At 42.8% G+C, this 24,985-nt stretch overlaps 1 protein-coding gene across 2 annotated transcripts in view; it reads right to left on the minus strand.

Moving 5' to 3' along the window:
- Nucleotides 1-109: 109 nt before the first annotated feature.
- The window catches only part of Slco3a1 (solute carrier organic anion transporter family member 3A1), a 282,952-nt gene continuing 258,076 nt past the window's right edge, over nucleotides 110-24,985 (minus strand). The window contains exons 9-11 of one of the 2 annotated variants that reach the window (XM_034499330.2): nucleotides 22,528-22,592; nucleotides 9,113-9,355; nucleotides 110-759 (exon numbers count right to left, since the gene is read on the minus strand). In XM_034499330.2, coding sequence (XP_034355221.1) covers nucleotides 677-759; nucleotides 9,113-9,355; nucleotides 22,528-22,592 — 391 coding nt within the window. In that variant the 3' untranslated portion in view covers nucleotides 110-676. Of the gene's footprint in view, nucleotides 760-8,843; nucleotides 9,356-22,527; nucleotides 22,593-24,985 lie in introns of those variants that run through there. The other variant, XM_034499329.2, reaches the window with a different exon arrangement.

Below are 24,985 nucleotides of genomic sequence, written 5' to 3' on the forward strand. Positions count from 1 at the left end.
ATGTCAAAGCCCATAAATATAGAATACACACAGCTAGAAGCACACTCTGGTTCGGCTTGTTTCACTCAGAGACACAGGAAGCGTAACAGATGACAGCATGAGACAGAGGAAGAATTAAAATAGTGCTTTTAATATAATTTCAGCAAATGTACAGTATATATTCTATATCATGTATCTCTAAACTGCTCATCTGGAAAATATAAGCTGCAAAAATACAGACTACCACGCTCAGAATCTAGTAAGTATGTGCTTTTCTTCCTCTTCTCTTCTGGGAATCCAGATTTTTACACCCTCCTGTTAAAGCCCAGCCTCTGCTCATTTCTTTGGAACGGTTAAGAGTGTTTGGTCAGAGAAGCATCCCCAGAGGGAGTTTTCTAAAGCATGTCAGAAAGCCATCCCCACAGAAGGGAGAAGAGGGATGGACCGAAGGAAATTTGCACATCAGTTCCAACCTTGCATTTTAGGGCTGATGCCCACTTTGGAGGGCAACTGACCACATGCCACCTCCTTAGTCCTTGTCACAGGCCTGTGCTTGAAGCCTCAAAGGACCACATATCAGTTAATCCACATAGGAACCCTTAGGTTCCTGGGCAGCACAGGGCTGTCAGGCCTCGAGGTCTGTGGGCGGTGGTGTTGATGATGATGGCGGTGGGCTCTGGTGTAAGAGGGCAGCCCCTCAGCTTCGCACAAAGGAGTCTTCTGAAGGTGATTGTGACTCAGGGCAGGTTTTCTCTGTCTCAATGTCTTGATACTCTGTGCCTAGAGGGGAAGGAGGGAAGAAGAGCCAAAAGGAAAAAAAGAAATGGGTCTTTTCTGCATTTCCTATTCTCTATTAGTCTAACATCACAGTGTCGTGGCTTTCCAGCCAAAGGGATGAACAGAAGTCACAGCAGTAAAGGGTTAGCCTTTTCTCCATCTCACCCTCAAAAGAACAGATTCTAAGCCCAAGGACCTCTATGAAGACTGGATCTTTCAAAGCATATTTATCTGTATCATATCAATACTCATTTTGGAGATGAGTTACACCACAAAGGTTGTAACCCAAACCTTTATTTGTTTATCTTTTAGACAAGTCACCAGTAATAGATCTTGTGTCCAGGTGTTACATGGAGTCCAAGTGTCACTTTATGTCTTTATTAAAGAGGAGGCTGCGTGCCAGGGAAAACCACTTGAATCCCAGCCACGTTTTCTCCTCTAGCATTCAGGACCAGTTTATTGTCCATTCATCCACAGACAGTCACTGCACAGCAAGTCAAACTATCTCTTGGCTTGAATTAAGTCTGAGCTCAGGTCACACTTATATAAATGATGCTGTGGTTTTATGTAAAAAGCATTAACATTTTAACTCATCCCTACGACAATCTGTAAGCCATGCAAAGCTTGGTGACATATGAGTCTCTTGTTCAGTGACAGGTTCAGGAAAACCATAATAATCCCTGGTTATTTATCTGTCCTCTTTTGATTTTGACCTGGTGGTTTAAAAGGTAAAAGAATTTCCTTGGCATTTAGAAGTTGGAGAGGAAGAAGCCCATGTTCTGTGTTTGACTTTTTAGAAGGCTCATGTTCTTAGAGTCTTGGGAGAACTCATCAGAGAAAAATTCCCCAGATGCTTTTTTTTTTTTTTAAGCATTTCAGAATGCCATCTCTCCACAGAGATGCCAGAGGAGAGATGGGATGAAGGAAACTTACATATGGGTTAGCACTGCTCTTTGGGGCAGGGCAGGAATGAGAGCTGAAGTTGCTTCTTACTCAGTACAAGTGGCTGGGAAGGGGTTGATATGGCTAAGATGGAAGGCTTTGAAAGGTCTCTACTGGTAACTGTTAAGGGTGGAACACCTTTTCTTATTTTATAGTCCTGTGTTTGCAGGCAACATTTTGCAGAGGTCTTGTAGCTTTGGCTTATTTCTCTGAGAAACTACTGACTCTCAGTAGGAGTGGGACAGTCCCGTGTCTCTTCCCTATCACAGATGGATGTTCTGTTGGCTTCCAAGTTCCCACTGTGGAGGTTGTGTTCTGGGCTGGAAAGAGTTCCAGTTCAGAATTATGGAGACCTGGTAATGACTTTTGATGACCTAAGTAGCTAGTGATCTTGGGAAACTTGAGCTTTCTGGGCTTTTCTTGTCTGATCTATAAAGGGGCGGGGTGGGGGAAATGACTTACCTGTCAGGGAAAGAATAAGAGGGTTGCTGGGGTCAACTGGGATTCTGCATTCTCAGACTGGGCATGAGGCTTGCAGGCTTAATAAACAAGAACTCCCAACCCCTTCTCCCTTTGAGCTGCTGGATTAAGCTCAAGCCGTTTTGTTCTTTTTATAATGAGTTCCCTGCATTGCACAGTTCTGCTTCATTTTATGGCCTCAGATTATAAATCTAACCTTCTTGCCAAATTTATCTCCACAAGAGCTACCTTCCATTTGATTGGCTTGAACTTAAGAAAAACAGTAAGGAAACTACAAAAATTTCAACCTATAGAATGTCACATCTCCAGAAAATTGGCTACATTATTCCATTTGCTCATAGCAAAAAAATAATAATCACTTCTACCTTATGGAAAAATATTCAAAATGTATGATTATTATCAACCTCTGATTGTCGACTTGAATTGTTACTATAAAAATGGAAATGTCTAGATACTCAGCTTCTCAAAGCCTGCAATCTGGAAAGGAAGACACAGTCAATACTTAGCAAGTTTGAAGCCCCTGAGTCAGGGATATATGAGATGGGTGTTGTGATACCTCATAGGAGATAGGGGATGTGAGCTCCTGTCTGGTACTGAGAACAGTCTCTATGACTATTGATACATTTCATTCTGTTTCCTTTTACCTGCCTATCTTCGGACTACTGAGGTCAGGGATAAAGAATATGCTTAAAGGAGGGAGAGCCAACACTATCTCCAGATTACAGCCGCCTTTGTGTCCTGCTTACTATTCCAGGGGGCACAAGAAGAATGTGTGACCTCTGGTTCATTTGTGCTAGAGACTTTGAAGTTGGGCATTCCCTGGAGGCAGGGAATTTTTTGCTTGGTAGGGAGGGAAGCATCTATTATGGTTGTCAACCAGGCACTTTGGACTCATAGGCTTGGGTTTGAATCTCATCTCTTCTTGTGACCTTGAGCCAAATCTGAGTGCTTCCAAGTTTCATTTTCCCCTCCTATAAAATACAACTAGCAATAGTTCCTGCCTCACAGGTTTAGTGTTAAGATTCAATGTGTTAATGCATGTAATCAGCTCAGCCCAGCGGCTAGTTCAAAGTAAGCACCCGATAAATGTTAGTGACTGTTATTATTAGCTGTTACTAGTGCTTACCAATTATTCTACCTGACAGATTGATTAGCTCTAGAGTGCCAATGTTTTCTGTTGGTGCTGAAGAAGGAAAGGGTTTGAAGTTCAGTATCTGGATTCATTCCTCTTTTCCTGTTTCATGTATTTCTCCTGCATGTGTCTGTATCCTTCTTTAAGGTGTGTGGAGGGAATTAATCTAGTTGAAATGTCAAATGTCAAATGTCAGCCTGGAAGGAACGACAGGTTCTGTAGTTCAAATTCTCTAGTGCACCCAAGAGAAAAATGAGGTTGCCTTAAACTCCCAAGTCTAACACCAAAAAGGCATTTTCCCCTTCTTGGAAACAAGTGAGATACTTGAATTAGAATTTTTTGTTCAGGGACATTAGGGTTGATGGACATCTACTCCAGGACTCTTTGGAGAAGTGACTCAGCCAATACTATGGCCAAGATTTAGGTGCCATATCTGCCCCACCTATGCTGAACTGTTGGTATCTCTAATACAGTATTGCCTCAGCATACCCTTGCTGGCCCTTCAGCCACTGACTATCCTTGTAAATAAAGCTTTGTTGGTACCCAGCCCAGGCATTTGCTCACTTATTGCTTCAAGGTGATCTTAGGTGATACCATCAGGGTAAGTAGTTTTGATAGTCTGATGGGCTACAAAGGCTTCAAGTATTTTACTAAATAATCCCAATCAAGAGTAATGTGTTGCCCTGATTTGGTGGTCCTACCTGTGAGTGGTGGTAGGGGTGACTTTCTCCTTTGTCTTCTTACTACCCACTTGGGAGACACTGTTATTTGGTATTGAGAACCCTGCCTTCTTTTTCTCTCTTTTTTATTATTACAGCTATCGATCAAAGCTTGCTACCACTGTGAGTCAGCTCTGAGTCATCTCTCACATCAGACAGAACCTGGCTGGGAATGCTCTTTCGATGATTTGTTTGTGTTCACTGAGCTGCGAGCTCTTGGAGGAAAGGAACCATGTACCTAGTCTAGATGACACCCTGCCCAACATTTTAGATACAAGGATGACTGGGTCATGTTCAAACACCGTATCCTCCAGAAAAAAGAAACACTACAATGAAAAGTTATGCTATCAGAGATGGCCTCTGAGAAGTAGGAACCCTTGTCTTCATTTTTGAAGTAGGTAAACACCAACACCCCTGAGTTACAGTAGCATCTTTGTTTGAATTTCCCGTGTAGGCATGCTAAGCCATGCTGATCCCACCATGACTTGGCAGTAGCTGAGGTTCTCCATATGTGTGAAGAGCAAAGGAGGCAATGTGGGGTGATGGGATCCAGGTGTAACACAAAGAAGTGATCCCGAGCAAAGGCTTGCGAACAACAGCAACGATCTTCCTTGTTTGTGTTGCCAGTGAGAATGTCTTCTAACTGGCCCTTGAGCGGCAATAATAAATACTCTAGAGGATCGGGGATCCACAGCCTGTCATCTTGGGTCAGTTGTCTATGAAATTAGGTTTTTGTTCAGAAGGATAGAATTGGGTGTGAATTGGGTGAATGCAGTGAATTAGAAGGAGAAAAGGGCAGGAGGAAAAGGGCTAGGTTTGGATCTCAAATGAATTTCCTAAACCAGATTTTATTTCACTATTATCCTCTCTTGGAAAACTTGGTGCCTCTTAGGTATTTGACCTGGATTCTTAACTTAAAGATTAAGGTTAACTGTATTGAAGGAATCACAGAGGAACAATGAAAACCCTACTGTTTGGTGCTGTCCCTGATTTCTGGCTAGATAGCTGGCAGACCTATGCATCAAAACAATCAGGTAAGAACAACAAAAGCCAGGAAACAAATACCTTCCATCTGTTAGAGTGAGAAGCTGTGCACTTGGGTCTCCTTGCTCACCATAACCAAACCAAACCAAACACAGCAAAAAGACAGCAGGATTCCAATAAACAGCAAGGGCAGCTTGTTCTGCCCATGTCCTCCTTTGGACTGACTCTGAGATCAGACAGTTGATTTCTACATACTGATGTTTATTATTTCATACTATTGAATACTTTTTTCAAGACTTTCCTGGAGATCTTATGACACATCCCATGGTTGGCAAGCTGGAGTTGATGAGGAAACCACCCTTCCCCAGAAACAGAAGCAGCATATTGCAAGAAAGCCAGATGGGCAGACTGACCATTGGCCCACTATTGTGTCTCCTCAGAGCATTAGTCTGTGAGCCCAGATACATACTTACACTTTCTGAGCTCCTTTATAATGTCTCCACTGGAAGCTACTGGAGAGGATCAACTAGTAATCACACTAGAATCTTAGGAAAATTCCCCACGGGCAGCATGGCTACCTTCTGGTGACAGGCTGAGTGGATGTCCTTGTGTAGGACATTATTGGAGATTACCTCAGGCCTCTAAGCCTTTCTATAGTGTGAAGAGAAACTCCAGAGCATTTCTGGATCTGGGCATCCAAATGGACAGATACAACACCCCTCCTTGAAAGGTCATCCCTGAAGCAGCTAACCCACTGTGAGGTAGAGAAAAAGAAAGGATTGTTAGCAAGAAGCACACCCTCCCTCTTGCTTGGAAGAAGCTAACTCTCAAATGGCTTCTCAGGAGCTCTTGGCTGCCTTTATTATTTTGCTGTTAAGTACTAGCTGCAGACCCCTCAGGGGAACAGAAAAAGATGGATTCTCTTTCTCTTTATTAGCAGTGAGGAAAGTCTGGGCATCCCATGGCTTTGTTAATACTCTGCCTCCCCGGGGGGGGGGGGGGGGGGTATCAGAGCTTTGTGGATCCCCTTGTGGAGGTAGGAAGTGAGTAACAGAGGCACAGGTGTTCCCTGACAGCACAGAATCTCAGCAGAAGAAAGAAAAGCCCACTTCCCACCTGTGAGAAGCAACACAGGTACAAAGCATAAAACCTGCTTGGCCTCCATGCACGAGTTAGAAAGATCTGTCAAAGGTTGTAGCAGAGACCTTTACATCCATCCTTGGGTGCATTCAACTAAGATGGTGGAGGGGGATGCCTGGAGAAGAGAGCACCCCAGCACTCATTATTCACTGCATAGGTCTTCTCCATCCATCCCAGGTTTGCTTTCTGTATGTTCAAGGGAGATCTTACCAGGGCAGTTTTCATCTAGAATACCACTCAAAACCAAGCAGACAACCAAAGAGCTGGATCTAGCCTTGGATGCACAGAGGGAGATTATATATATATATATAGATATATTCATTCTCAAAAGAGAAAAGTAGATTGGATTTTCTTTTTTTGTCACACACGAGAAAAACTGAAAAATTGAAAGAGAGCACAACATTCATTGAAATCATTTTGCCACAGGGAGATTTTAAATTTATAAAATAACTGTTGATAAAGGTGAGCCTGGAGTTGGGTTCCATTGTTATCTTTAAGAACATTTTAGGGGAAAAAAAAATCCAAGATACAAAGAGCTTAAAAATCATTATTTTTTTTTCCCAAAAGCAAATCATCTCATGAAACAAAGTGTACATCCCAGGGCCTCAGTTTAGAAAGACATACAACAGAGAGGGCAGTAACCCATTAGCCATTCATTTTCAAAACAAGACTGAACCAAAACCTGTTCGGAGTGTGACCAAAGCCTTCAGAGCAACAAAATGTCACCTTACAAACTGGTTGGAGAGCTGTTCCCCCTTTGCTAGCTATGGTATTAATGAGCTCTCCGTGTTCATGAGCAAGGATCAGCTAACTCTAGGTAGACAGATGGAAGGTCTGTTTCAGAAGCATCGTGAATGAGGCGGCCAACCACAGCCACAGTGCCGCGCAGCCATTTTCTTGGTTGTCTTTGCTTGATGTCTTCTCTACTTTGGGACCATTACTCAGACCTCTCCATTTATGCTATCTGTAAAAAACAAATATGGCACAGCATCCCTGTCTTTACTCTTCTGGCCTTATTCTTTCACTGCTTCAGGTAGATGTTTAAGGTGGAAAATGAAACCAAGCATCCTTTGTGGTCTACTTTGGTACGCTATGCATGTCTACAAAAAAGGGTCAACAAAGAGGCTTTGTTGAAGGGTGAGCTGACTGGAACCTTTGCTATGCATGTATGTACTCCCATCTGACCCAGCCCCTGATGAGAGTAGCCATATTGTCTTAAGTGTGCTGGTGTAACAGTCCCCTCCCCCACCCCCTTAACTCTTACATCCCAAATGACAAGGCAATGCTCTGAGGTTCAGCCACTTTCAACGCAGAGTTCAGGATCGACTTGGGACCTGTCACTAATATTTTCATAGACTGGACATGTGATCCCTTAGGAGCTTATGGGTTTATGATCACAGGTATCACAGCTCACTCAACAGCCGTAGGCACGAACCACACGCCCTCTCCCTCCTATCCCCAGGAGCATGGCTCCCATCCACATAAACCCACATTTGAGTGAGTCTCCTTCACAGGCTAAAAGGAATGCCCACTGGATCTGAAGCATGAATATAAAAGGGCTTCTTGTGACAGTAACATCATCACGGGGAATAAAGCCAGAAGGCAGATTTGCAACTTGTCACATTATCCCGTTATCTCAAATGTGATTATTTTAAAGATGCATTTACACTCTTTCCAGAGTATCTTTTTCTTATACCACATTGTGTTTTTGGTTTTTTGTTTTGTTTTCACGGTATCAGAATGAGGATAAAAATTACAATAGATTAATTGCATCCCTTGAATCACTTTATATTTTTGGTGCATTAAAAAAAGGAGAGAAGTAAAAGCTTTGTTAGTGACTGAAGGGTTAACACAGATTCTAGAAGCAGTTAAAAATAGTATTAGAGGATTATACATACAACAGTTGGAAATTCGTACGCGTTGTATTTTTGCTGTTGTTTTTGAAAAAAATGGCAAAATGTTTGGCAAATGTAAGCAAATGACATGGGCTATATTGGCGCTCACCAGCTCTGAGCGGGTCAGTCATAGCCAGGTGAGGCCCACAGCTTCCTGAGGTCACACTGTGGGGCTGGTAGAGAGGAGGTGTTAGGGGGTGGGGAGGTACATGCTCCCCACCCAGCTCCCCCTTAGGCCCTCAGTCTTGAACATGGAAATGGAGCTGGTGAGAGGTGCCAACCACAGACTCCAGTCTGGATCACCCATCAACATCTCTTAGAGAACTCTGGGGGCTTGAATCACACATAGACTGGGTGAGTGGTCTACACAGTGACCCATATTGCAAAAGTTGGAAAGAGGAGTGGGGCTCCCATCCCTCCAACCTGTACCCCCACCCCCACTGGAGGGAGAGGGTGTCTCTAGTGCTGAATCTGGCAATGTTTTCAACTTGAACTTGTGATTTTAGTAGACTCATTTTTAATGCCTTTTAAGTTTTGTATGTGTATGCATATCCAGAAATGTCCATCCTCCAAGCTGGCCACAAGTGTTCCCTGAATTTGGCAGTGCCTCTTGCTTGTAGCTGTCGGCATCGTGAAAACCATGAGGTGCCTTCCAAGCGGATTCTGAGCCCAGCAGTGTGCGTGTCCTCCAAGGGCCATCCCATTCTCTTTTTATCCTGAATCCTGACTGGCTCTGAGTTTTAGAAAAAGGACAAAGGTCTCATGTGTATGCATGTGTGCATGTATGTATGTGTGTATGCGTGTGTGTGTGAGTATGCATGTCTGTTTTCAAAACCTTTTTTCTTTCTTTTCTTTTTCTTTTTTTTTTTTTTTTTAAGAAAAATGACACTTTGTTCACAAATACAGAGTTCAGCCCTCCTGTAGTCACTATAAAACGGATTCCATGTTTTCACACCACTCATGGTCTTCCAGGTTATAGATAAATTTTGTCCTATGTGTCTGGTGTGCAGGCACAGGGTCCCTCCCCAGATTGTCTAGGGTCAGAGTAGAGGCAAAGAACTCACTGGTGCTCAGCCCGCCCTCGTGGTTTTTGATGTAGCGTTTATAGTTTTTCCGCAGGCACTGCCACGTGGTGGTGTAGAGGATGAAGGCAAAGGACTTGAGTGCAATGGCGATGCTGACGTACAGGTATCTGTAGACCACGTTGTCGTAGAGGACACAGGCGCCTTGTTCCCCGCAGAAGGTGCTCCAGAACAGACAGGTGGAGTCGATGCCAGCCCCGAAGATGAGAGGTGGGGGGATAAAACCTGTCAGAGGAAAGAGGTCATTTTAAACTCTGGCTCTGGGAGATAGTCCACTGCAGAGCTAGTCATTTTTTATCCTTGGCTGTGCATTTGTTTACAGGATAGCTGGGAGGCTACGCTGGAGGACTTGGCTTTATAGTGCAGTGGTTCAAACCACAGGAATGCAAAACCCAGCACTGCCTTCATTATCCAGATGAAATCACTGAGCCCTCTGTGCCTGACGCTGCCTAAGTTAATATGTGAAAAGTAGTATATATTTACCTGGTAACTGTAAACACCAGGTAATTGACAGCTGTCATTATTCTGAGATGGGGTGAACTCATTCCTGAAGGCATGTTAGTATTATCCTCCTAGAGGGAATGCCAAAGAGGCCTGTGGTTCTGCTCTCTGCCATTTTGCATGGGGTTTGCAGGGGCTCTGTGTGCTGCCAACTTAGGGACTGGGGACCAGAAGTAGAACGTGAATGGGTTATACCATGTGAGCACATAAATGGACATTGATAGTTTGAAATGAGAAACGTGGCAAACATACTCGTGGTCACTGTTTGTCCAGCTCTTAAACTGGTGTGCATTCTTTTCATGCGGGTCTGGCACCGGATACCCACAGCCATCATCAGAAACGTGAGGTGAGATGAAAACGGTCCCCATTCTTAACTCAAGTCCAGGGCAATCTGCTGGTTTGTTTGCCTGCTCTCATCCCTTTGCTCAGAGGGTATTTGACCCTCCTAAGACTAACAACTGATAGCCCCCCCCCCAAAAAAAAAAATCCCAGTGTTTGTGATACAGCTCAGACATTATCTTTTTTTTTTTTTCTTTCTGTTTTTAGACATGGGATATTATGTTGTGTAGGCTAGTCTTAAATTCATGGGCCCATGTGAGTCTCCCTTTTCAGCATCTAGTGTAGGTGGATTACAGGTACTTTGGTGCTTGCCATCAACTTGGCCTTAGTTGTCAGCATTTTATGTGTATGTTTATGTGTGCATATGGAAACCAGAGGTCAGCTATCAGTGTTGTATCACTGGAACTATCCATTATTTTTTTTTAATGAGGCAAGGTTTCTGATTGCCTTGGAACTTGCCAATTTAGTGATGTTGGCTGCCCACGGACCTCCAGAGACTCTCCTGTTCCTGCTGCTACTCTAGCAATGAGACTGCAATGCTGTGTTTGCTTGCATATTTGTTTTAATGTCAGAACCAGATCCTGCTTACATGGCTAGTACCTTACCAACTGAGATAGCGTCCCAGCCCTGCTCATTAGAATTTTGAAAATGAACTAGAAGCCTTAAAGTTTGATCCCCAGCACTGAAAATAAAAAAATCCCAGGTGGTTCTGTTCTGTTTTGAGGAGCTTTATTTGTAGGATGAGGAAAAATGTATAAGTTATTAATAAAAATTCATTGTTCAGGAATTCTAGCATCCCCTGAGGCTAGAATCTGGTACTGATACCTTCAGTGACAGACCTCAATTGTGAGACATGATGGCGGCAATTAGAGGGGACAATCCTGAGACTTTAGGACTGGTCCACCAGCTCCCTGGAGTGTGTTCCTTCCAGGGTCCATCCTGGACCAAATTTCACCTTTCACTGAAGGTCTTTCTAAGAATATAGATCTTTTATCCAGAAAAACAGATTCTCCATGTCAAGAACACATTTTAGGGGTTCAGAGATCTGCAAAGTCTATCCTCAGGGCCCAGAAGCACAAGTCTTTCAGATATTTAGATAATACCACAGCACCATGTTGAGGAGAGGCTGGGAACCAAAAAGCTGGATGGAGGTTTTTAGCACTTTCCTATTTTAGGAAAGGCCTGAATGGATTGCTGGGTCCTGTGTTAGTCTTAATACTGAGCAGTTGGTTGAGTGCTGGCTCCTAGGTCTTGGTGATTTGTTCCTTCTCCTAAGTCTGCTGCTTGTTACCCTAGAGAGAAACCCCACAAGATGGATTCTATTGGACTCCTCATTAAACTTCTCAAGCAGCTTGATTTAATAAATATTGTAAGCTCAGAATCCCTGACAAGCTGTTCTCTGCTCCTGGTGCAGACTTTGCTCCTGCAAAGTGGAAACATTCCTGCCTCACTCCCAGTGGCGAGGCTGCTCCGGAGCTCTTGTCTCCCCCACTGGCTGAGCTGGAGCATGGTCTCCCTGCCCCAATATGGAGGGATTTCCATGGCAACTGATGCACATGTGAATGGATCTGTGGCTAAATGGCACTGAATTGACCTATTCTCGGGCACAGTGGGGCAGCGTAAATCCACTCACCTTTTCTGTTTCTTGTGGTTTTATTTTGTGATTAGATGCCAAATGCTCTTTCTACCTATTGTGACCAATCTTAAGGTCATTAGCCTCTACCCTAGCTACTATTCACCCATCAGTGAAGAGCCAGTATGGATGGGAAGCCTGCTCCAAAGGACATCCTGTTGAAAAAATATGCCACAGGGAGAAACAAAGAATTAGGTATTAGGTGTTCCTTACTCCACGACACATGGATTCCTGGACACAATGGCAAGTTAGGCAAAGGAGAATATAATTTTAGCATATCACAGGACATCTGGAGTATAAATGAGCCATTGGTTAGTACTGGTTCAAGCTCAAACTCATTATGTAATTAACTCCTTCATGATCCTGCAGCTGAAGGAGAACTTTTATTTATACATTATATATTAATATTTAGTTGTTGTTAAGTAGGGCATGCATGGTCTGTTATCTAAAGATGTCAATTTTTTCTTATTTTCAGGTTCTCCTAGTAGACAATGATGTTTCTGACAGAGCTAGAAAAAACCCTCAAGTACTTAGAAAGCTAAGTGTCCATCAAAGTTTTCCATGCTGCATTCAAGATCTTAGATCATTGGTTGTAGAGATGACAAGAGTTTGTTTGTTTGCTTTCTTTTTTTCTTTTTTTTTTTTTTAATTTAAGAAGCTGAAAACTCTAAGGCAGCTCACTCTAGCTCTCAGGGCCTCCATGTAAGATGGACCATCTAGGGCACAAATGAGGTAAATGTTTTTGCAAGAGGCCTGACTTATACACATGGCTAGAACTTCTGCTAGCACGTTCATTTTATACCAGGACTTAAGGTGAGATTTTAGATTAGATGCTAGGCTTAGTAACCAAAGAATAACCTTCAGGAGACTTCCTTTCTCCTTCTATATAAAGCATCAGCTTTCCTTTTTGTCAAATTGAACGCTTCCCTTCTATTGACTTGTAAATCTCTCCCAAAGGTGTGCTCTAAGCTATCATCAGACTTTAAATTCAGATCTACACAGATGCAGATCTGAAGCTACCCTTTTGTCTGGAAGTCTTTGCTATTCTGGAATTCTCCTGAGCAGTCACAGGTTAGATTCCTAGCCTCCTGACAAAAATTTCACACCCAGCCATTCATCTGGATATATTTATGAATCCATTGAACTAAATAGAAAACAAAACAAAACAAAAAACCAAGCTGTCCATAGAAGAAGATGCTGGCTCACTCAGAGACCATAGGAGATGTCTATACTACAAGTAAACAATCAATTAACCACCCCACAACTCCAGGGGATGCATCATGACTCCCTCCAAAACTCATGACCTCTCTTATTATACAGAGAAAGCAGCCAGAACACAAACTTCATCATTTACTTTTCTTCTAATTCAAAGTTCATTAATTTAACAGGATTTTTAGACCTCTTATCTGGGATTTCCAGGGTTACAGAGAACAGTTTATTTACCTCCTGCTAAGTTTGCAGAAGCTCTGTTTTGAAGTGTGAAGAGAGAGAGAGAGAAACACCCAGGAAGGAGTTCTGATCTTGGCTACCTCTACAGCTCTTCTTCCTCTGGGCTTATTAATGCATGGAGAAACTGGGTGCCCGGTTTGTATACAACTTTCTCCAGTATCTGGCACGATGCCTCTGGGCAGTGCTGCAGACACTTGTCAGAGGAAGAGAGTCTTTGACAGCAGTTATCCTTGCCACCTATCTCTTCAGTCAAGGAACTCATATTTGGAGGTCCCCTTTATCAAGGAGGAAATTTTTCTTGCAACTCTGCCAGTTGGGAGCTGTGGGACTTTGGCAACTTCTACAACCTCACTGAATCTTAGCCTCTTTATAAAATGGGCATGTACGTATACTTTCTCGACGTAGCACTGCAGTTCATGTGTATGTGCGCATGCCTGTGATTAAATGCTAGTGGATATGGAGGACAGGAATCAACACTGAGTGGCTTCCTCAACCTCTCTCCATTTTATTTATTCCTTTTGACATAGAGTTTCTCAATATACCTGAGAGTCACTGATTGGATGGCATGCCAGTGAGTTTTAGAAACAAGCCTGTCTTTTACACAGGAGCTGGGGATCAAAACTCAGTCCTCAAGTGCTATGAGGACTAAGCCATCTCCTCAGACCCCAGATTATGCTTTCTTATAGAGTTACTTTTGTTTGTTTATTGAGAAAGTATGGTTAGAGAATGCTCGCCAAACCAGGCTCTGACAATACTTTTTAGAGTTTTGTCCTAAATCTCTTTGGTTAATGAACATCTCTAAAGGAATAAATGTGTTACAGAGAACCTCTCCAGCCAAGAGTTGGTGGGTCACCTCTGAAGAGCTAGTCTATTTCAGAGGACCATTGGGTGCCTCTAGAGAGGTGACCAGGTATCCACCAGTGTCACTTCTTGTTTGAGTATCTTCACTCTGCTAGACTCTTGTTCAGGAAAGAATGAGGAGGCAGGCCGATGCTGGAATATTTTGTTAGAAACTGTTTTTCTGGAGATTCCCCTCTTCCGCTGAGTCTGGAAGAGCATCTCCCTTCCCTTTGTGTCTCCTGGGCAAAAGCTTGTGTGGGAAACATGCCTCAGTAGGGCTCAGCCATGGGTTGGCAGGGTGTATGGCAAGCTCAATGCTACTTGCTATTTCAAAAAAATATTAAAATGATGAAATCTTTTTTGTACTGTAGCTTGCATGCATATATATATATACACATGTATATATATATATATACATATGTCTATATATATATATATATACACACACACAAACACACACATGTGTGCATGTACATCTATACATATATACTTAGGTACCTATATGTAATATATATGTATGTACATACATATCTGTGTATGTGCATATATATGTATATATAGGTATATATACATGTATATATATGTGTATATATATATATATATATATCTGTAAACACACACATACACATATACTGTGTGTATACGCAAAAAATGTTATGCTGTGTAAGGAGACGACAGACAGTCTGTTTTCCTGAAATCTATTAACAGAGATTAACCCTCAGGGCCCTATATCTTAGCTTTTTCCTTCCCATGGTTGAAAAAGCAAATCCTATTCATATTCTTTGGTCTCAACTTAAAAGGTGAATTGAAAGGTTTTTGTAAGAAAAATAAACCCACGTTCCTTTGCAGGACAAAAAGGAGGCAGAAAATGACTGTGTCATTTACATTTAGAAAGATAATGGTTCCTCTTCAGCTTACCAAGACTTGAATTTACCCTGGACTTTCTATTCAACCCAGAGCAATTACTGTTATAGCCAGCTCCAGCTAGAGGGGAATGTCGAAAGCTATATTCTCCTGTAAAGATTGATGTATTTCTCTTCTTCAGCCACGCCAAGAAAGAGACTGGGACTGTTGACATGGGCAGGTACTTTCCAGGGACACCTGCCACTCACTTTTCTTAATTTTGAGAAGTCAGGAGCTACTGCCTCCTCACTTCATCCCTGAGCCCTTTGTTTAGAAAGTCTGACAGGTTCCAGAGCTCATGTAACCTGCCAAAGGCCATCTGGACAGGATTGGCTGAGGGGACCTCACACTGAGGTATACCTGGCTGCAGAGGGATCTGTGATCAATGTAATATCACCTTAGGCCAGGTAAGCGATGTGGAGTCTGCACATGCAGACAGTAGGAGCCGCCTCTGGAGCCTGGTGTGCAGCTGGTGCCTAACAACTCTTTGTGGATTAAACAGAACAGCAGTGTGTGGGAAAGCCCTCCCAGCCTCCCAACATAAAATCCTGTTCCCACCCACACAGGGTCCTTGAGTGCATGGTGCTTCTGTTTTCTAATAAGGCATGAGCTAATGGGTTTTCACTTTCCTGTATGCTATGTTCTATTCCAGGCTATGTTCAGAGCTGGAGCTCAACCAACCCATAAAGATCTGCCTCGGGTTTCTAACAAATATCTTTCCAGTGTCATTTGTGATTCAAAGACAAGACCTAACCCCCAAGGACAGGCTGCCCAGGAATGAATCTGCATACACAGATAGATGCATAGGAAGGACTGTCCTGTGCTGTTTGCTTAGCAGGTTAGCTCTGTCAAACTAAGCATGGTAGTTTGTGGGCAGAGACTTCGTGATGGAGTCCAGCCTGGTTTTCTCAGTACCTTGGAGAACCTCTGTTCTGTTGGTTCATTCAGGGCTTTCCAGAATCACAGGACTCAAATTTAAATCTCAACTTCATCTCAGTCTGTTTGTTCTTTGCTCAAATCTACTTAGCTGGCTACAGAAACGGGGAGGTGGCTTAACAGACATCTCTGCTTCATGGCTTTCATTGCTCTGTGCTTTTTAGGGCCCCTGTTTTAGTTCTAATCAGCGTATTTTCACTGTGATATGACATATTATGATGTGTGTGTGTGTGTGTGTGTGTGTGTGTGTGTGTGTGTGTTTGATTCATTAGTTGTTCTCTACCTTACTTTTTGAGACAAGGTTTATAACTGGTTGGCTTGCTACCAAACACCAGAATCCTCCTATCATATCTACCTCCTCAGAGTTGGGATTATAGATTTTTACATGGGTTCTAGTCATTCTCGATTCGGGTCCTTATACTTGTGCAACAAACACTTTACCAACTGAGTCAGTCTCCCCAGCACACCTTGATGCTTTTGATCCTGTATAATCCATAAAGGGTTGTCAGGCACCAGCTGTACACCAGGCTCCAGAGACTCTTCCTACTGTCTCTGTGTGTAGATTTCACATTGCTTACCTGGCCTAAGGTGATATCACATTGATCTCACACCACTCTTCCTCCTGCCAACCTCGCTCCCAGGCTGATCTCCCTCAATCAGACCACTGAATGTGTTTCCATGCTTCCATCTGAGAGCTGCTCTGCTCCACAGTTGAGTGGAATCTTTCTTTTTGAAATTCAAGGTGTTCTGTAACCCTGTTCACAGTAAGCCTTTCTCTTACCTGCTTCATGCCCACTCCTAGGCTCTAACGGCAGGATGGTATCTATGGTTCTTTATTCCTTTTTCAGATACCTTACACAAGAGAGGACCTTAGTACATGTTTGTTTCTAGGCGCGTGAGTTGATGTGACATCCAGGGCAGGGAGTTGACCTCGGGGACAATTTACTTTTTGCTTTAGCAGGGCTGGGGAATGAAACCTATAGCTTTATATTTGCAAGTAATCACTCTACCACTGAAAAAACACCCCCAGCCACAGGATTGAGATTCTTGATCAGACCCGTGGCTGACCTAAAACCCAGACAGAAAAGCAGTGATCAGTACATTTGCAACAGGAGGGATCCATCACATCAGGAATTCTGCTGAGGGAGCATCCAGTTCCTTCTTAGGTGAGTGACCCTCCTCCAACTCTGTGGCCTCCTTCCCTGTTCCACTTCTGCTGCTGTCCTGGATGACATAAACTGGACATGTGTTACCACACTCTGGCCTTTTAACAACACGTGCTCTCAATGCTGAGGTGGCTCACCCTGTTTCTCTCTGGTCAGCCATGCCTTAGGGATTATCATGTCTCAGCACCTCTGAGATTTTAAAATCAGATACAGCAGCTATGGACACAGCTTCCAAGTCCTCTCTCATTGTTTGCTACATACAGCTGGTTCCCATGGTCCCGTTCCATCAGGTTCTGCTAATTCCGTTATCTCTTTGCCACTTTCTGTACCTCTTCTTTACCCAGCCCAAGCATTACCATCAATCAGGTTATCTTCACTCTGGCTGCTAGCCTCTTTCTTTTTTAGAGACAGTCTCATATGGCCCAGGCTTCCTAAGTAGACATGGATGACCTTGAACTTCTGATCCTCCTGCCCCCCCCCACCCCCGCCTTCTTCTTTCTGAAACTACACCATCATGTCTGCTTTTATATGCTGCTGGAGATTAAAGACAGGGCTTCAAGCATGCTAGGTAAGCATTCTAACAATTGAGCTACATCCTTGACCTATCAGCCTCAATTTCTTTGCTCTGCTTTCCTTGCCCCTCAGCTACTATTGATACCACCAGCTGCAAACTTACTTCTGCCATAGGGCTACTAGGGAAGTCCTCAGTCCACAGTGGCCAGGGCCACTGAGATTCCTGCTCCATCTGCTAGTTCTTCTCTCTTAGTGTCTAAAGTAACACAGGAAGCCAATGTTACCTTGATTTCTGGACCCTGGCATTTTTCTCTACCATACCCCTAGCCCAGTGTGGTCTCCCATAGCAACCTATTTCTTTCTGCCCTGATGTATCAACATCTTGGCCCTTACATATCCTTGCTGAGTATGACCGCCACCGGCCACATGTTGCTATTTACTCAAACCAATACAAGTTAAATATAACAGCCCATACACGCTATGTGTCAAATGGCTTAAAAGCTACATATAATGCAGACACAGAACATTTCTCTTGTTACCTTAGAACAGCCCAGCTATCGTCAATGTCTCTCCCTACCTGCCCCTTAGGTTGTCTGCCTATCTCAACCCATATTTCTGCATACTTCAAAACATTCCTGGATTATTTGAGATGCATAATGCAGTGTAAATACTATATCAAGTAGCTTATACTATTATCGTTTAAGAGGTGGTGATGTGAAAAGCCAGCGTGAACATTCTCAGTATAGACAGTTTGGTTTCATTTGAAAATGAAAAATAAGATGGGTTTTTCTTTTGTCTTTTTTGAAACTTGTAGAGGTGGAGAGCCAACTGAACTTCAATTCAGAGACTAAGCCACTGAAGGCCCTTCTTTATTAATTTTTATCTCTACCATCTCAATGCAAACCCCTCTCTTAACTCTAATTGACTGTTCCTCATTTGGTCCCTAGACCGAATACACAGTGGATCTTATCCCTCTCTTGGTACCTAACAGCAGCTTCTACTTACCTTAAAGATAAAGGTCAAAGCTACCCATGGGGCAAGAGACCTTTCTCATCAAGTTCTTAGCTCACCACCTTCACCAGCCCCATGTGGCTGCTCCTGTCTCACCCCACTTGCCTCAGTGAGGTCTCTGAAATATGTAAGCCTTATCCCTGGAAATTCTCTTGTCTAAATCACTTTCTTCTTCCTATACATCTTCATAACACTTACTTATTCTCTGCTCAGGACATCATGCCTGAATCCCAAGGCAAACTTAGGTGGTCCTTTCCCCAAGTCACTGTTACAGCAGTGCAGGCTCCACCACAGATCATGTCACACTCAATTTCAGTGTCCCCATTGTATTCCCATTACCCACATGGAGCACCACGAGGGCTGGTGGTGTCATGGTATCTGATTTATTCATTGGCCTTGTATTAAAAATAATGGCTGTTAATCTTTCTGGGTGCTGGAGGAGATGGAATTAGGCCAGATGCCAAGACTTCTCGGCTAAGCCGCTTTTAATTAAAAGATGAGATAGTGTCATATCCTCTCAGCACAGGGTTTTCCAAACTGATTTGTGACCCATAATGGGCAATAGAATCAATATGCTGGGTCATGAACAACTTTGCAGAAAGCATGGAGCAGAATAGAAAATATCAGAATGTGTTATACATATTAAAGGTATTTTCTGTGAAGTTTTTGTTTCAGCTATAGCTATACATATACATGTGTGTAATGGGCCATGATAACAAAGTTATCTCTTGCTCTGGCTTATAGTCACAGAAATGGATAAATCCCTGTTCTGATGGTACCTGCTTTTCCTGAAGAAGACAGACAGATTCTGGATCAGCTTCAGAGTGCTGAGGGATTACCTTAAGGGAATCACTTTACGATACCTCAGTTGTGGTTCTTATCTCCAATTATCCTATAATTTTCAGAAATAACTTATTCTTTTACCATGTCCTGCTATCAAGATTATTATGAAGGACACTCTTTTTTGCTTAGACATGTATACAAGTCTTGCTATGGCCTGGAAGCTCAGAACACCGGAGGTGCCTGGGAAATGCCAGCTTGTTGTATAACTACCTTTGGAATAGTTCCACTTCTTTCCAAAAGAAGGCTTTCTAATGGTTGGTATTTCGTGTCCATCATTCTACCTATCCTTATGTGTTGGACCTCAGGTACCGCCCAAATTTTGTTTGAGATATCCTGATTTGTTCAAGATGTTGATTGGTCTGAAATGTCTTTGTTTCCCCATTGGCTAGGTCAGTGGCTCTCAACCTTCCCAACGCTGCATCTCTTTACTACGGTTCCTTGTGTTATGATGACCCCAACCATAAGATTAGTTTTTTTTGTTGCTACTCTATAAGTGTAATTTTGCTACTGTCAATGAGTCGTAATGTAGATATCTGATACCCAGGAGACCTGATATACCATATCTGTGAAGGTGTCATTCGACCCCCTGCCTCAAGGGGGTCACAGTCCACAGGTTGAGAACCAGTGGGCAAGGTGCTGGCCTGGTGGTTCCATGGATATCTCTACCTCCTGGGCCACCATTCTTGGGATTACTGGCATGCACAATGGCACCTAGCTTCTTATGTGGGCTTAGGATATCTAAACACAGGTCCTCATTCTTGTGAGGCAAGTGCTGTACTGACCAAGACATTTCCTTAGCCCTGATATTATAGGCTGTGCCTAGAGTTGTTAAGAGATTAGAGACCTCCACAGTAATTATAAAGATGAAGGTAAACACCCATTTCCTTTTGAGCCCTGATACGGGAAAACCTACCTTGGTATGGTCTGGGAGCTCAGAACACTGGAGGTGCTTGGCAAATGCCATTTTTTCTGGGTAACTACCTGAGGAATGAGTTCACCACTTTCCAAGAGGAGGCTCTTTAACTTGTTGGTATTTCGTGTCTATCTATCTCTCCAGCTGCTTGACCACAGATGGGGGATGTGACCATACATCTGTCTACACTTCCAATGACACAAGGAAGCAATCTGTATCATTATATTCATTTTTCAAGCTATCACAGCTTCCCAGAAATTCCCACATGCCGTAATTTGAGAGATGGTTAATGTTTTCCATCAGGGGCGTTTCCACACCTATATATGTCTCCTTCCCATGAAACAGGAATAAGACAAAGACATCCCTGTGCATTAACACACACAGACCAGCCAGGAGGAGAAGGCTGAGACCTGTTCCACAGGGAACCATGATGATGGGGACTCATTGTTATCACAGACCGGAGGGAGAAACTTATGGTTTGTGTTTCCTTTTCAAGAACGTTTTTTTTTTTTTTTTTTTTCCTTTATCAATTACATAGGAATTAACAGCATTATAAAAGTAATACATATGTGTAGATGTTCAGAGGTTTCAATTTGTGAAATATAGAGCCTTATTATTTAAAACCGTTTGGTACCATTTTGATGGTCATCCTCCCAATATTTTTCCACAGGTATACATACTTTATAATCATCTGAAAATGGTGAGTAAGCCATCTTTGCCCCTTCTACATGTCATGGGTCCTTTCCAAGTCTATACATATTCTTTCCAGAACTTTAGTGGGGGCATGGCTCCTACCAGGATTACAGATTAACACTGATTTAAGTAATTCCCTGCTGTTGTGCTGATGGAAAAATGGTTTTACAAACGTCACATTCTTAGTGCTAGATCTTTGTATCCATCCATGACTACAGACTTGCAGTGAGAACTTTATGTTTACTATTAAGGTGCAGGCTACGGTTACCCCCTTTTCCACTCCCAGTTTCCATGTAAAGTTCACTCAAGTTATTTTTATCTTAGCTTTGGCATAAGGAGAAGAACGTGACACAGTGGGACTGGGCTGCCTGTTAGAAACCCACGGTAAACAAATATATTTGAACAATTGGGTGGATAATAAAAGCAATATAAATAATAAGTAATAAAAGGTAACAAAAATAAGATAACTCAAGAAAAATAAACATAATTAAATAACTGTAATGAATATTGTGCCTCTTACTCCCAGCAGGTAGCCCAGAAAGAAGGCATATCTCAGGCGGCTCAGCTCAGGGTTTTCTTAATGGAAAGTTTCTTGTTAACTTGACACAAGCTAGAGTCATCTGGAAAGTGAGAGCCTTGATTTCAAAAAAAGCTTCTATCAGGTTGTCCTGTAGGCAAGTCCCATGGGACATTTTCTTGATTAGTGATTGATGTGTGTGGGCCCAGACCACTGTAGGTAGGTGGTGTCACTCCCATGCATGTGGCCCTGCGCCGAATAAGAAAGCAAAGCAGGCAAGACTATAAACAGTGTTCCTCCATGGCCTCTACTTCAGCTCCTGCCTTCAGGTTCCCTCAGTGATAGACTGTGATCCATGTGAGCCAAATAAACCCTTTTCTTCCCCCAAGTTGCTTCTGGCCATGGTATTTATTACAGCAATAGAAAGCAAACTAGGACCAAATTGCACCAGTAAATTTTCCCTCCCCTTTGGAGCCACCGCAGTTTCTCTGTAGCTAATGAAGATTTAGGTGGACATGAGGACCAGAGTTGGTATATGTGACACTCGTGACATCAGAGGGGTCTAGAATGGTGGTGTCTGAACTTGGAATAACAATTTCACATTTAAAGTGACGGTGGGTTTGAATTCGTCAGCGGGACAGACCTAGAATCACTCAAGAAAGGAGTCTCAGTGAGGGGCTGTCTAGTTCAAGTTGGCCGACATGCATGTCTGTGGGAAACGACACTGTCTGAAGTGGGAAGACCCATTTGTTGGGAGTGGCACCATCTCATGGGATTTGAGTCCTTGACAGTAGACAAATGGGAAAGTGGGTGAGCTGAAGAAAGGTATGTATGGCCTCCTTCTCTCTCTGCCCTACAAGGTGGATGTGACCAGCTGCTTCAAGTTTGTGCTGCCTTGACTTCTGGGAATGACAGACTGTACTCTGGAATTGTGAGCAAAATAAACCCGTCCTCCCTTCAAATTGCTTGGGTCAGGGTATTTTATCATTGCAATAGGAAACAAAAGTAGGACACTAATAAATAAACATGACAGAAAAGGAAAAGAGGCAAATTCAGGAATGGGGACAGTTACACAGATCCTCACTCACCTGGTAATACACATCTAACTCATTATGGAGGGCAAAAAGAGGCAATACGTACCCAACAGACGAAGGAGCAGAAAAAGAACTCCCAGCGCATAAGACTTGAGTTCAGGGCTGACTGTCCTACATAAAAAGAGATGGAGGGGAGAACAAGATTCTTATCAACTCCATTTTAATTAACAGACGCAGAGTTATTTGTTGCTGTCCATCAGATTTTACCTTGGAAAATTATTAATAGGTTTTCTTCTTTTTCTTGCTAAACGTCTAAAAAACTGGCTGCAACTGTGGCTACAAGATAAGTTAGGAATTAAGCATTTTTTCTCTCTTAATAACTTGAGCTGGTAGGACTGAATGCAAATTCTGTCCTGAAGTCTAAACTTAGAGCAGTGTGTTTCAGTTTCCAGGAGAAAGCACCACCACAGCTGGGTAGAGGATGTGTATGCGGGAACACCAGCTCAGCAAATTCCTGAGTTGCAGCGGGAACCATGAACACCTTCAATGTTCTTGGACTGTTTTGTAAAACCTATTTGATTTGCATGGATTGGCCTTCCAGGCGGGCCAGCTGGGGCACAGGTATGTCAAGTCTTAGTACCTTGTAGTCTTGAAAGGTTGCTTCTACTAGCCACGGGACTTTGCTTTGAACTGACTCAATCATCCTGACTTGAGTTTGCCATGTATGGTAAATCCCTAAGAATGAGCTCACATGTTCTCCAAAGTGGGATGTTTTTGAAAGTGAGAGTAATCGTAGAGATGGGTTTGGGACATTTTAGATACGTGGGTACACACAGCAAATTTCACAGTCTTCGCCATAATTCCTCTTACACTTACAGTTAGAAATTATTCAATCCTTGCCCTCTCCTCTAAAAACTAACTACTACTCATATTGTGATTATCTTTGTGACTCAACTCTAGCTCTGTGTCCAGTACCCAGCTTGTGCTGAGGGAATGCATACATGGGTGGCAAGCTGGGCAGCTGTCTCTGGCCTACCAGTCAGAAAATATATACCCATGGATTTGTATAAAGGACTCTGAGGGATAGTTATTGAACAATATACACATGGGATTCAAAGTGTCACCTCTTATAATCTGTTGCCATTCTGGTTCCTTAGGGAACAAAGGGATGCATGTGACTGTACTTCTTGAAAGACTTGGCTAGGCATGGAACCAATACCTTATGGTTGAACCTTAAACATGTTGGAGCATTTAAGTTGTGGCTGGTATAACAAGTATAAGCCTATCTATTGACTAGGTGGCTAGAATAGGAGTGTGTGTGTGTGTGTGTGTGTGTGTGTGTGTGTGTTTGTGTGTGTGTGTGTGTGTGTGTGTGTAGGGCAGGAGTCAATCTCAGGTGTTTTTGTCAGTCTCATTCTACCTTATTTTTGAGACAGGGTTTTTCACTGAACCTATGCTCAAAGGCCTCACCTATCCCTGCCTTCCTAGTATAAGGCTTATAAAGGAGCCATTGTGTCTGGTTTTCATGTGGGCACTGAGGATCTAAACTCAGGGCCATGTACTTACATGACAGACACTTAACTAACTGAATAATTTTCCCAGGCCCAGAATAATATTCTTAAATGATCCCAGGTCATTTATCTATCAACTCATTGGCAGTTATTCAGTGATCTATGACTTGGGTTAATCCTTGGTGTGCATGCTTTGGGCTTCTTATTATATAACAGGTCAAATATAACTATCAAACAAAAAAATTGCATGTATAATATAGACTGTCTTCCCCAAAGTTTTCCATTCAAGCCCAACCCCTAATGTGATAGTGGGGCTTTCAAAAAGTTTAGATCCAAAGGGTAGGAGCTGCATTGATGGATTAATGTCCTTAGAGATGAAGAATATACCTAAGAGAGGTCTTTTGTCTCTTCACTACCTTGGGACACAAGAAGAATTTATGTACTGGAAATGGCCTTCACCAGTTAACTTAGTCTTGATCTTTAACTTCCTAGTCTCTCAACCTGTGAGAAACAAATTTCTATTGGGTGTAAACTGCCACATCTATGGTATTTTGTCATGGTAGTTTGCAAAAGACTATGAAAGAGTAGGTTTTATAATTGTTTCTAGATCCTAAGATTTTTAGTAAAATCTATCTTGGGGAAATGCAAATATCTTTTTAATTATAGAGAGTTTGGTACTGCTGAGTGATCCCCTAGGGAAGCATGTTATGACTTCCATTGAGCAGTGGTCTCAGGACTCTGGCTGAGAAACCCAGGTTATCAGTTCCAGGTTATGAGATCTGAATCTCTGAGCAGAACGAAGGCTCTTTGGAAGACACACATTACAGGAGCCAAGTTCCTTGTGGTGTTCCTGCTCCGTGGCTACAGTTTTGCACTTTCATTTGAAGGTTTAACTTGAAAGACACATAAATAAAGGCAAATCTCCTTATCAAGAAAACATGCTGGTGTAATGAGCTAGGCTATTTATCACTTGGAATGTGATTTCCTTTCAGCTACCGTGTCACTGGGAACAAAGTGAGGAAGGTGCTAAGATCTTGCTTCATATCCTGCGGA

Source organism: Arvicanthis niloticus, chromosome 1, assembly GCF_011762505.2.
Source record: "Arvicanthis niloticus isolate mArvNil1 chromosome 1, mArvNil1.pat.X, whole genome shotgun sequence".
NCBI lineage: Eukaryota > Metazoa > Chordata > Mammalia > Rodentia > Muridae > Arvicanthis > Arvicanthis niloticus.